Raw genomic sequence first — 12,843 nt, 5'->3', positions numbered from 1 at the left:
GATCTGAATAATACTATATATCTCGCATCCCAGCTCGGTTGGGATCTGTTGACCATCGTATCATTTCGCAATTATCTTCGTGTCTTCGGAAGTGCTCGGTAACCATATGCAAGAGAACGACGGCTCATCAGCGAGAGAGACCCCCAGTGACTCTCCACAAAAGGACGGGGAGTTAAGACCGAAACATGACCTTTAATTGTTATTTAGTGCGCTGCTGACTTACTCAGGTAACGTGTGTTATTCAGTTAATTTTTTTGTTCCCAGTGGAAAACAAAATTCGTTCTGTAAAGAGATTCTGATTGCTTAGATTCCGTAGTTTTAAGTCTGACCACTGAAACAAACGTTCTTGGTCGACTGTGCGTATTTTTTCGTTTTTTGGTCAGAGTTACAGTCAAGCGCTCAAATGATTATTAGCGCAAAGTTTAACATTGATAACCTACAATAAATTTTCAAAAAGCTGATTTTGAGTCAAATGAGGGAATAAGGCCTTTTAAAACTTCGCTAACGTGACGGTAATTTATCCACGCTAAACAATTTTTCGTCAATAATCAACTAAGTGTTTCAGTTCCTTGCCTGCCTACAAAGCACAACAGTTTTTTTTTTCAGTAAGTAATAGCTCTCGATCTGCTTTTCACACAGTAACTAACGTTATCAGTTTATTCCACTTCGTCGACCACGAAAACGTTATTTCGGCTCCATTTCTCGAGACAAAACGAAGGAACATGTTGCAATGAATAATCTTTTTTTTAAAGTTTACTTAGAAAAATTTGTTTTTCGAAAACGTGTTATTTTCTCAGCTGATGTGACAAACTTGGCACTGTATAAGCGTTGAAATGATTCAACGCTTTTTCAAACATTTTACACTGTGGAAGATGTACTTTCTCGTGGGCATTCGGTCAGAAAAACTAGGACTCGTTTAAATGTTTCTTCCGAAGAAACATTGGCAATCTTGGCAAGATTAAAAAAAAAAAATGTCAAAATTTATTTTAAGATTTGCGCTGGGAAGGGCAATTATCACGATAAAAAGTTCTCTTCGCTGTATACATTGGCAATGAATACTTGTCAAAAATACTCATCAGCACAATAGAAAAAGACTTGTCGAAGAATAGTTAAATTTTCGATAAGCCCTTTACCGTTTTGGAACTAGTCGGCCTTGGATGATTATAGACACCAGCTAGAAAGTCTCTTCTCCAAAAAAATTACATTGATACTACCTAGTGCACACCAACAAAACGTGTTTAGTTGAACCGGGTTTAACTGAATGAAAATTAGAAACATATAACTGAAAAACTGAATTTAACATTGGTTTCAAAAAGTCAGTACTTTGTATTTTCAACGTGCTTAATTTGAAGTCGACAAACATCGGTTTAAGCAGCTTCAGTGTTAAAAAAAGATTATTCCGTGTTTAACAAAATAGATTAAAACATGTTTAATGAGCTTTGGTGTGAATGGGCGCCTCGTAAAAAAAAAGAGAATAATTTTTTTTTAAAGAGGAGTTGTCAAGGAAAATTTTTGATCTTTCTCCATCTCCTCTAACGAGGAAAACGTAACTCGAGTCATCGTAAAATCGTTTATTGTTAGTCTTGGAGAGAAGAACGTTCGACGAAGAGTCTTTAATTTAGGACTTCTCACTCACTCTATTTATCCGCCTGAATCCCCCCCTGACACTACCTGTGTCTTGTGTCCCTCAGGCTATGAAGCCAACTGAATGCGCGTGCGTGCTTCATTGGTGACACGCAAATAGTCGACCGTATCGCCTGAAGAAGCTCAAGACTAGAATTAGCCAAAATATCGCGATTTACATCTGAAGTGACTACATTTTGAAAGAAAATAAATACTTTGTTGGCAGTACTTTCACCACAATTAATAACCACAACCTTTTTTGTTTAGAATAGATTCTAGAATGGAAGATCTCGACTAAGAGCTTAGGGCAATAGAGAGAACAACTGTGCGTGTTATAAGCCCGCCATGTGGCTGAATTGATCTGGCTTTAGGCGGTCTCCTCACGTGACCCCCCACCTGTCTTCTGATTGGTCACAATGATTGATAAGCCACGCGGAAACGAACTGGACTGGATGGAAAAACCCTAAGTGCATATCGGTTACCTAAATTTCAATGTAATATCGTCATACTTACCGACGTTAATTTTCCCGAAAATTTTTAAAACGTTTTGGTTTCCACAGAGAGTTTTATTTAAAATCAATTATCATTTGACGGAAGGAATTCTCAGTTGAAGAGAAACATCACCAAAACGTCTAAAACTGTAAGTAAATTAAATCTATTTATTTATTGATTCATTTATTTGTGTCATTCAGAGAGACTGACTCATTTCAGCTTTATAGCTGCCTGTATCACGGAAACAATAACAATGCCAGACCACCTAACCAAGCACGGTTTTACAGTATAATTTGTTGACAACATTGCATTGGTAATTTGAATATTTAAATTGTGCATGTAATCCTCAGTGATTAGAGATTTCACGAAAGTTATCAAATTAGAACTTTCGCGAGATGCAACTCTGAGTTGTGATGTTTGAATTGAGAGTTTATAATTTTTCGTTATTTAATTTGTTTTATTATTGAAATTCGTGTTGGGGCATGTGATGTGTACCTTGTAGCTTGCGTTGGGAAGTTAGGGGAAGATATAGCCTGAGCAAACTCGCTAAGCGAGGAACACCAGGAATCTTGGATCACAATAGTTTCGTTTTTTAATGTACCACTGTCTTACTGCCAACACGTCTATGATATTCGTTTTTAAACTTACTCCGAATTTTATTGCCAAAACGTAATGCACTTTATATATTCTCATTTGGTGGTGTTTTCTTAATCTTGGAAGTTGACAACACGCCTGTACTCTATGCGAGACAGTAGCGGCTCATATGACCGTGTGATTAAAAAAATATGAAGCACTACAGGCTTAAAATAAGAGATAACCTCCGTTGTTAGATAACATTCTTAGAAGTGGGCCTTGCACTGACAACAAGGCCAGCAGTTTCAAACTGAAAATAAAACTCTTAAAATTGGTTTTAACTATAGAAACATCGAGAACGTATCAAGGTGGTAATGTGACTCAGTTTCGTATGCAGGCCTTATCTTATTAACGATTCAGTGTCTACTGCTTTGATTCCACAATCAAGGTAGTAGCAACAGCCAATCATGATCTGAGGAGAGGAAGAAAAGGAGCGAGCCAATGAGAATTCAATTTGAAAGGGCGGGAAAACGCGAGTGACCAAGTCGTCATAGGTTTAACTTTTAAATCTTGTTGGTCGAGAAAGTAGCGCAAATTTTCTGGGCCAATCACACGTACAATGAAATAAGGCGAAACCAAAGCAATCCGAATTATTTCCGACTCTAATTTGAACGCTGTTCTAAGCACAAAACTATTTAATAGTTGAATGCTGATCGTTCTGCTATACTTGGAAACGAAATTTGAAAAGCAATAGCTTTTTCTTTGATTCCGCCTATCATCCATGCTCGGAAACGATGTTTTTTCGATCTCTGCAAAAAGCATGAAAAAAATGGTTTGTTAATTGGTGTAAGCAACCGCAAACGAAGCCCTTATCTCTGTCCCAGTCCTTCTCGATCACAGTGTCTGCCAGCTTCATTTTATTAATTTAGTTAAAAGCACAGTTAATTTATCGAGTCTAGATAAAATTATTTTTGTAAAATACCCGAAACCCAATGTGTTGACGGAAATATTTACCCATTTTGGGGCAGAAACGTTCTTGTCAATTTTATCCAGAATTGTGACGTGGGAACAGGTTCGAAGTCGTTGATTTTCAATTTTTTTTCCTTATATCTAACAAACAAATTACTGAAGCTTGTGTATGGCAACCGATATTAAACATTGAGGCCAACATGCAAATTTACGAAAGCACTCAACATTCCTTTCAATTCAATCTTTTAACAAGATTTTAGACTGTCTAGTCACAGGTAGAACGATCACGTTACAACAAACTGCGATTTTCATTCCACTATCACTGGGAAACATTTTTTGTCACGACTCCACGGTTTTTCCGTAGTATTTGGTATCCCAAGACAACACTCCAGTGAGTTTTTGAGAGTACAGGAAAAAGGGAGTGAATTGATACATATAAAGTGCTAATTAAATGACAATCACTTCCTATAATGTTCACACATGCACATGATTATTTGAAATGCAGTCGATCGTGAAAAAAAAAAAAAAGTTGTTTCGATCTTGTTTCAATTCCTAAACAGTACAATATTCACATTTGCCATAAAATTTTGTGTCGATTCTACCGTGTCTGCGCGCTATTTTTAACGATCTAAACAAAAAAAAATTGCTATTACCCTGTTTGTGTTTGCATTGCATATTAAATGGAATCGTAATATAATTATTCTATTCTTTGCAGGAATCCATGCGTAGGCTTGGGGACAGAAAGCCGAAGAGTGAAGTTTGTTTTCAGAAAGTTCTAATGGAGTCGGAATGCTGAATGTAAAGAGATACAAATGCAAGAAAACTTTTCCTGATTCGATTTCTCATCAAGGAATTTGAACTCTTAAGTGAGAAACTAGGCGCCGAGTAATTGTTCAAGTATGATTGAGGACTGCAGATTTTTGAATACTTTATGTGGTCCAATGCGTTTTTAACAATCTCGTGGGCTGTGGTTTTTAGCTTCGCTCCAATGGTTTTAAAATCTCGAAGGAATATCAAGTGTGAATTTTTTTTCTTCCTTGCAATCATGTGACGTCGATTCGATCGAAGCAAGTTGTCTTTAAACAACGGATAACTCTCAAAGGAAAGAAGCAAAACTTCTTGTGAACAGAAAGTTAACAGTTTTGACGTTCAGAGAATAGCGCGTGTTTACTGTACGGGCTGATCATCGAACTGTGTAGCAGTTGACATAATTTCAGCGTCTGGACGCCCAGAACGCCCAAAGAATTTTATCGTCAAATTACGCGCAGTATTCACAGTGGAACATGCCACTTTTCAAAGGAAAAGACAAAGAAGATGACACTGAAGGAGATCGGAAGAAAATGCTGCCGAATATGAATCTCCCAAGCATTGACAAAACCAAAATCAAAAGCTCACTGAAATGTGTGAAATGGATCCAAAAGAAGATACAGAAGAAAGGAGCTGCATTTCCGCTCTTTATGATTCTCCTGAACGCCGCTTACCTAACTTTAGGGGGACTTATATTCATGGCTCTAGAGCGGCAACCTAAAGTTGTTGTAAATACTTCCCAAGAATTGGTGGACATTTTCAATGTTTTGAAGGTAAGTTGGTGAAAAATGCTAGATCAATTATGCCGCCCCGCGCGGGCGCAATTTCAGTTGAAACGCTCGATAGAGTCAAGTTTTGCTTCGGAGACTTTGAAATCGCTAGGACGCTATAATACCGTTTAGACAATTTTAAACGTACGAGATTTCTAGATCATGTATAATTCAATACTGATAATTCGGAACAAAAAAACATAGCACACAAAATATTTCTTCTATAGAGAAATAACGAATATTTTGGAACGTTATCAAATTTTGATCGGATACGTCTATTTACTTGTAGCTGTGACTACGTTTGAAAGAAAAGCAAACTCGCATCAATTGATTTTTTTCAACGCGAAATTCCATTAGATGAAAGCAGCAGTTATCTATTATTAATGAAGCATCTTCCGTTACAGTGTGATCAAGTAGAATACTCTTCTGTTTCAATATCTCGAGGCAAGAGAACTCTATTTCAAGCAATCGAAAACACAAAAAATTGAGTTTGGCAAGCCTCCAATTCCTCACAAATCAGGTATAACTTAAAAATTCATAACCCGATGGTAAACCCATTGATAAATAAATCCCACGGTACTTTAAAGTATGCAAATTCTGTTTATTAACTCTATTTTGATCATCAATTCCCCATCGGGCTCAGAAAATTTCTTTGCCGCTTTTGTACAAATTTCATAACTTTAAAGCAGACGGTAACATGCAAATTAAGCCCTACATGCATGCGTTTCGAATCATTCGAGAGCCATCTCTGATAAATTTATTAGTCAATCTCAGTATATGTAAATTTTCGGTTCGGGAAATGTAACAACAAAACTGGAACGCTAAAAATGCTCGTAAGATTTTTGCGCCAGTTTTCTCGAAGTCTTAAGAGAAACGCTTATTCTTTGCTAGCTTTGTCCATGCTCCGTGACTTAAAAATCTCACATTTACCATCCGCGTTATCAGTTTAAACTCACAGACTTTCAACTATCTTTTCCACTAGTTTAGATTGTGGGCTTCCTGAACGAGGAGATTCATCAATATTTAACAATTTTAATTAAGACCCGTTTAACGATACTCGTTCAAGATCATGTAGAAATTGAGGGCTTGCATTGCACAGAAAAAACTCGCAAGATGTTTGGCAAGTCCGTAAAGAAAACATTTTTATTTATCACTGGAGCTTAATGCCTTAAGGACTAAATTCCGATATGAAAATCAATTATTTTTGAGGATAATTCAATCTGTATAGCCTTTTGTGTGGCTTTCTCTGGCGGAAATCCAGCAGTTCTCTTAATAATGCTTGGAAACAAAGGGACAGTGGGAATCGAAAATTCTATCCATATTTCTACCTTAATTTACTGTTAATCGAAGGGATGGCTTTCATGTGAAGATTGTTCTGCTCTTTACGATCACTTATCACCAATAATCCCTTTTTTGCGAAATGTTTCTTACAAAAGCGAAATCATGCACGGAGAACAACTCCACCTTTAAAAAAGCCCAGAAGAGGAAGTTGAACCATTAAGAGCGCCCTTTATCGAATAAAAGGCAATTAATGACCTTGGGGAAATGTTCGCACGCACGAAAAAAGTGTAAAGCCGAAGGCGAGTGATTCAATCATTTTCTAGTGTTCAACCAACATTCAACGTAGGTTATGCGTCAAGTAACTGATTGAGACTAAGGTATATTGTTTTTATAAACTAGCTATGGGTTAATCACTGTGATATACGATAGGTGTATGACCGTTCGACCAATTAGTACATGTGGAATATCTTACATATTTTATAAACGTGAAATAGGGCTGCTAAAGCGGGAAATTGACGTCCGAGTGATGAAACGATCACGGCCAAAGCTTTGTATTGTCTTTCCGCTTTGAACTGATTGAAAGCTGGTCCTAAGGGACCGGCCTTTGTTTATCTCCAGGGAGGGAGGGGAAGGGGAATTTTTGGTTGTGATCCCCGCATAAGGCTTTGTAATAATCCTATGACCCTTCCCCCCCCCCCCCCTTCATTAGCCTTTAAATGGCATTCAACTTCCTATAGTACCCTTTCTCATACTCTTTTGGCAACGACAAATCCCACTCCGTTCCCCCCTGAAAACCATATGATCCCCCTAAAAATCCTCCGACCCACCCTTCCAAGTGACAAATCATTACTGGTCTCCTAGGAGGGACGTGATGCTTGTAAAAAGTCTGCACGCACATCTGCGCTGAAAATGTTTCATGAACAATAGTTTACCATTTACTGCCCTTTTTATCTCTACAGAATTCTGAAATAAGTCAGAACTTGTCGCTATCCGATGGAATAAATGTACCTGGTTTAGTGCAAAATCTCACTTCGAAAGATCTAGAAAAACTTGAAGGTGTTCTTTCTCGAATAACCAACCAACGTACGGCTGCAGCCAAAAAGGAATGGAACATCTATAATTCTATCTTCTTCTGTATGACTGTAACAACTACAATTGGTAAGTAACATGTATCAGCAATATATAGCAGTTTTAATCATGTGTCTAATCTGGTATTTGGGGTAATCGACTTTTAGGAGCACCTTTAGCCAGCACTGTTTATCCTGCTGCTCTCTATTAATTAACCCTTTGTACCCTAACATCAGTATGTACACTGTCCATACAGTTCTCTATACATTTCCTAAAGTGCTAACAGGAATAACCATCTAGGGCTTCTTGGTGATCGTTTCTTTTGTTCTCGTAACCGTAATTGTAATTTTGTACTAAGTGTTTCTAACCTTGAAATCTGTGTATCAAAACTTTTTTTTTTAAATTTTTATTTTCATTTTATTCTATATACAATACTTACATAAGTACTTACCCTATACTTATTTCTTACACAATGCTTACACTACATTAACTTGCACTACTTACAATACATATATTACAATACAATTACACTAGTCAAATTGAGTTACAGTTGATCTATTTACGTTATTGTTTGCGTGTTAATTGTTCGAGTCACTAATAAGAATTCTGTTTGTTGATTACACTACATAGGGTATTAATTTTCTAGAATTTAATAGATTATTAAATAAATAGGTAGCGAAAAGAAACAAATCAAAATACAAAAGTTGAGAAGAAAAAGGACACAATACAATTTTATAAAGACAGAAAAAATTTCCATTTGTTCCTGAGTTCCTTCTCCTTATTACGAGTGACTGCAGTATATTTTTCTAGATTAATTTTTTCGCGCACAAGTGGATCAAAACTTACCAGGTGACTGTCCAAGGAAACGCTACTGAGCTATACTACAAGCAGTCTCTGCTATTCGACGAGGTCTGCCGTACAAGTCAAACTTCCAGAGTTCAGCGCAGCGTGCTAACATAATGTTTCTCTTTTCAATGTGTCTTTTTGACTTGCGGGACTTCACCGAAAAACAGGGACTGCTCGTAGTCTTCTATTGAGCAGTCTGAGGGGCACTATCATGTGGGACTGTTAAGTACGCTTTGCAAATGATTTAAATTATTAAGCCTGTAGATCGGATACGTCTGTAAATTGTAACCATTAATTTGGCTGCCCATTAGATCAAGAAATGCTGTGAATACATAATTATTTTGATATACTTTATGCAAATGTTTTTAGTTCAATATAACTCATTTTTCTTAGGTTATGGAAACTTGTCCCCAGTAACAGTAGCTGGCCGCGTCATTTGTGTCATTTACGCACTACTAGGAATACCACTGACCCTAGCACTCCTTGCTATCGTTGGTAAAATTTTGGGTGATTACATAAACGACGCATGCGCTTGGCTTCTTAAATGGTATAGGAAAGTTCACAAGTCGTACGAATATGAACGAACGTAAGTTTTATGTTATCATTCATGCGATTCTTAGCATAAAACCCATTGTGTCGTCTTTTTCTGTGCTTTATCTTTACGCTAAATGGCAGACGCAAAGGTAGGGTGGTTGATGCGCTGGACTGGGAATAGAGGGGTCTGAGTTCGAGCCCTGGCTGTGTTTTTGGGTAGGAAACTCTTCTCACAATGTCTGCTTTCCACCTAAGAGTAAACGAGGAATCACGAAAACTTGACGAATCGCCGGTGGTTCTGTGGAAAAACATGCAATTCAAATAGAGTAAAAATGCATTAAGTCGCTTTAAGCTTTTGAAACTGGGAAAAGTGCATGGGCACCAAAAGGCTTTTGGGGAAGCAATTTTATGCCTCTTCCTATAATGAGTTTTAAGCCTGTTCTAGGCGTTTTGGCAGTAAAACAAAGTGCAAAAGTAAACGACCCGGTGATAGCGGTAGGGTGGAAAAAACGAGGAAGGCCTGGGTCGAGTCGCGCAGATCTCAACGCGACCCGACCCAGGCCTCCCGGGCAGCGTTTTCCTCCTGTACCACTACTGCGCCGTCTACAATTTCGCTTCGTTTTGCTAACTGAACACCTGGAACAGGCTAATACCTTTGTCTATTTTCTTCCAGTGTCCAAGACGGAGATGATGGCCAAGTGGACGCTCCTTTGTGGATGGGTCTGTTAATTCTTCTTATCTTCACCACTCTTATGGCTGGGCTGTTTTGTTGGATAGAAGGATGGGATTTTGGCACCTCTCTTTATTTTCAATACATAACGTATCTTACCATTGGGTTTGGAGACGTCGTACCACAGAAAGAGCAGGTATATTGCGATTCCTTGCATACATCTACATATACCATGCAATTAAGCACGCAGCGATATAATCACGAGTATCTGTTGGATGAACATATTGTGTAAAAAAAGATCAGTAGATAGAAATTAGGAATTAATGTATTCAACTTTAAGTGACGAGTTTCAAGAACTGTCACCAGATAGAGCTATCAGTTTCATGGCAATGAATGCATACCAGCTGTACAATTTACCCTCTAAACCAAAGCGTTAGTATAAATATTCTCCATGCTGTTTGTTATACATATCAAAGGTGCTGACAAGGAGAATTTGTTTAACAATCAAGAGTTTCTTAAGTTGGTGATCATTTCCTTTATTCTCATGACCTCAATGTGTGATGCAGGGGTGATATTGTAAAGAGAAATTACATGCTAATCACTCATCATTACTGACCAGAATTTCTGAAATCACATTTGAAGAGTAGGTTATGTGACTTTTACAGACCCATTTAAAACAGATAATTTTAGCGACCGGCTCCATATAATCGAGTTATTGCTTGTTTTTATTTTTTCTTAATTTTGTATGCCTTTCGAATGCTTAACATCTTATCAAGCGTACATATAAGAGCAATTTTTAATTGACTGTCGAAAGGAATCCGGGATTGCCTTGTTTTTACTCTACTTCGCTCTGTGATTGGTCCAGGAAACAAACTCGTGCCACTCTCTCAACCAATCAAGTGTAAAAATAAAATCAATCACGACGTGGTTTCCCGCGTTTTCCCGCGCTTTTGAGTTCATGGACACTTAACGTTTCTTCTGATTGGCTGTTGTGATTACTTTGGTTGTAGTTTTATGACACCCAATCGAAAAGAGCTCTACCTACTGGTGTAATCCATAATTGCAAACTTAGTTCTTTAATCTTCTTTTCCCAGCTCGTCTTCGTGAATATTTTCCTCGTATTCCTTGGCCTGTCAGTCCTTTCCATCACACTCAGTATGATCGCATCTAACATTCACCATCAAATGCAGAAAGCCTCATTTATTGAGAAACTTAAAGACACTGAGTTGTCAGATTCTTCCTTCGTTGGCTCAGCCGTGGGGATTGGGGACGAGGAGATGGGTGATGGCAACGGAAATAAAGGAAGGAGAGGGTCTGGAGATGACAGCGCAATCACCAAACAGGACTCAAATGGTGGAAAATCTTACGGGAGCACAGAAAATGGTCCATGAAACGTCTTTCTTTTCAGAGAACAACCGTGTTCCGTCAGAATTCAGTGTTAATTTTGGTTTGCGAACTTCTTTAAGTCAAGAACTAACCCCTAACATAGGTAGAAGTGGCTATTGCAATTCTGAATGAAACATTTAATTATTTTCCCCTATACAGGGCTACTCTGGAAATGTTTATTCATCATAATAATGGCAATTAAACTTATCTGTAGCTCCTAGAGGAGACATTTGAGAACCAAAACATTATGTTCCAAATTTAAAGGCCTTCTGTGTGTGCTTGAGATGCGTACAGCCATGTGCGCACGAATGCGCGTTTCCCGTGCTTCGTAAATGTTACACGCGCATGTAATGTCTCTGTCGGTGACTTATAATTTACCGACGATCTCTTCTCCTTCGGCACAGTTGTTTATTGAGGAGGAAAATTAAAGAAAACTGGCCGTAATCTGGATAATAAGAAAAGAAAAAGGAGTAAATTTCTCTTTTCACGGTGTAATAGTTGTGCTTTCCTTCTTCCTGCCTTTTATTAAAGGCTATTTTCCTAAATCGATTGAGATGAAAATATCTCTTTCCACTGAGCTTCGCTAAGGCAAGGAAAAGTTTTATGTGAAAAAAATTGATGCCACTGGACGCGAATTAGAGAACCGAAATCTATTGCCATACGGCAAGTTTGAACAAAAATACGCAAAGCTGTCGTAATTTGGCAGCTAAAAAGTGTCTAAAATTATCCAAAGTTATCTTATACGAGTATATCGTTATTATTTTCTGCTTTTCCGATAAGGTCAATGTATATTGATTACCATCAATCAGCCTGGAATTCTTGAAAAGAAACAATTATTCAAAGTTATTTTTGTATCCATTTTAAAAGGGCATTCATTACTGTAAAATCTGTAAAATTTTTCTTTTCTTTGTTCACAGAGTGCGCGTACAACTATTGAATGATTATGTGATGTTAGAGATTTTCATAAAGTTTTTTTTTCCAGTTTTTGATTAAGAGTGAATCTTGAGAGAGAGCAAAAGATATGTTCAGTTGTAAACTAATTAAAAGCATGTCTCTCAGTCATTGTGTCTTTGCTGCTTACTACTTCGAATAAATGTCTCGAAGTGTGTTATGATATACATTTTCATCCGCTTTATGCACACTGACTCGCCGCCTTCCATTGAATCAGTGTTACAGTTCATATCCTCAGTGACTTTATATCATTCACATTTAAGACTCCAACCGGAACATACGCGCCCTCTAGATTTTCCAAATGATTTTTTTGTTTTGTTTATATATATATATATATATATATATATATATATATATATATATATATATATAAATGAATGTGGGTAGAGTCTACCTTGGCATAAAGTGCTCAATGCTGTGGTAGCAGAGCTAAGTATACATAAGTTAAAGAATTAAAGAGGACGTATCGATTCTTTGTGACTCTGAGTTTCGCGCCAAAGCGCTCGTCAGACAGAACTTTTTTTTCAGAGAAAGTTCTATCTGACGAGCGCTTAGGCGCGAAACTCAGAGTAACAGAGAATCGATGCGTTCCCTTTAATTCTTTAGCTTATGTATATATATATATATAAATATAAATGAGTGAAAGGTAGACTCGAAGTAGACTAGAAGTCGCAATCATTGCAAATAGATTTTTAGTTTTTAATTTTTAACCTGAAGAAGGCCGAACGGCCGAAACGTCGTGCATTAAACTCGTCCAGAACAGTCAAGAGTTGGCCTCTTCGTTACGTCCTTATAGTACAATTAACTATAAATTCACGTCGAGACATTGTATCCAGTGGATCCTCTTACTGGGAGTTCATCGTTAGGTATACC

The 12,843-nt window shown here is 37.5% G+C and overlaps 1 protein-coding gene across 1 annotated transcript; it reads left to right on the top strand.

Moving 5' to 3' along the window:
- Positions 1-4,403: 4,403 nt before the first annotated feature.
- LOC131769509 (TWiK family of potassium channels protein 7-like) lies at positions 4,404-11,248 on the top strand. The gene is made up of 5 exons (XM_059085237.2): positions 4,404-5,237; positions 7,475-7,673; positions 8,823-9,015; positions 9,637-9,829; positions 10,728-11,248. Exons 1-5 carry the CDS (start codon positions 4,941-4,943, stop codon positions 11,022-11,024), a joined length of 1,179 nt encoding a protein of 392 aa, XP_058941220.1. The 5' UTR covers positions 4,404-4,940; the 3' UTR covers positions 11,025-11,248.
- The last annotated feature ends 1,595 nt before the right edge of the window (positions 11,249-12,843 follow it).

The sequence above is a fragment of the Pocillopora verrucosa genome, chromosome 6, assembly GCF_036669915.1.
Source record: "Pocillopora verrucosa isolate sample1 chromosome 6, ASM3666991v2, whole genome shotgun sequence".
NCBI classification, from domain to species: domain Eukaryota; kingdom Metazoa; phylum Cnidaria; class Anthozoa; order Scleractinia; family Pocilloporidae; genus Pocillopora; species Pocillopora verrucosa.
The sequence above is the reverse complement of the archived record's forward strand: the minus strand, read 5'-3'. Positions and strand labels throughout refer to the sequence as shown.